The sequence below is a fragment of the Cryptotermes secundus genome, unplaced genomic scaffold (genome assembly GCF_002891405.2).
Source record: "Cryptotermes secundus unplaced genomic scaffold, Csec_1.0 scaffold11, whole genome shotgun sequence".
NCBI classification, from domain to species: Eukaryota; Metazoa; Arthropoda; class Insecta; order Blattodea; family Kalotermitidae; genus Cryptotermes; species Cryptotermes secundus.
In genome coordinates, this window is record NW_019739208.1 from 1,281,949 (window position 1) to 1,282,890 (window position 942).

The 942-nt window shown below is 42.0% G+C and overlaps 1 protein-coding gene across 2 annotated transcripts in view; it reads right to left on the reverse strand.

The window, feature by feature from the left end:
• Positions 1-942, reverse strand: part of LOC111871647 (pseudouridine-metabolizing bifunctional protein C1861.05) — a 76,889-nt gene that overhangs the window by 9,135 nt on the left and 66,812 nt on the right. For both annotated transcript variants that reach the window (XM_023864884.2, XM_023864885.2), the window contains exon 6: positions 559-707. In XM_023864884.2, coding sequence (XP_023720652.1) covers positions 559-707 — 149 coding nt within the window. The remainder of the gene's footprint in view (positions 1-558; positions 708-942) is intronic.

Consider the following 942-nt stretch of genomic DNA (forward strand, 5'->3'; position numbering starts at 1 on the left):
TTAGCACTCAGCATTATTCCGACGGAGCTCAGAAACACGATCCGCTTCTAACAATGGTCGCGGCCAGACTAACCGATGCACGTGAATGAAACTTTGTGTGACGGTAGAGGGAAGTCCAAGGGTCAATGCCCTACCCTCCTCTTCGTCAATGACGTGGCCGGAAATGAGTCATAAAAGTAATCCGGGTTCTTTATTGCCACACCTTGTACAGAGAAATGGGACACTACAGGGTGGTGGAATGAGAAGTATACAAGAGTGGGGAGCAGGTCAGATTCTGCAATTTCCTTCTGCAATGTACATGGAAATATCCAATACATTCATGAAAATTCTCAAACAAGTTAGCCAAAATCACAACTGACATTTGAAATAATTACCTGTTGAATAAAAAACCGGAGGCTTAATGACTAAAATTTTACAGCTTAGACTTAATTCCACTTGTTGCAAATTCAGGTATCATGTCATTAGTTTTTCTCTCATTTCATCAGCTGTGATATGAAAAATCAATTGAGTATGGAAGATCTATATGTATAATGCAAGAAGTGTTGCAAATTAACTTACCAGTCCCCTGCTCCTGAAACATTTACTATCCTACGTTCAGCTATACTAAAAGGAACTGCATAATGGCGGACACAGACACTAGATCTAGTGCACAGCGTATCTCGGCTTGCTTGTAACAGTGGTTCATCTGCTTCACCCTCTCGCACAACCTGCAGTCAATTCAAACATCAACATAAATGAGAAACTATGAATGGAAAGTATTAAGATTAGGTAAGTTTTGAGGTTTTCATGGCGATGACAATGAAGAAAGTTGTCTTCTGGGTTTAGGCACCGTGTATTCTTCGTTTTGGCCGACGTTTCGGAGGAACGTAGCGCCTCCATCTTCAGAGCAGTTGAATAGCTGCGGAGAGCAGTAGCTGTGGTGATAGGATGTGGAAGGTGCTG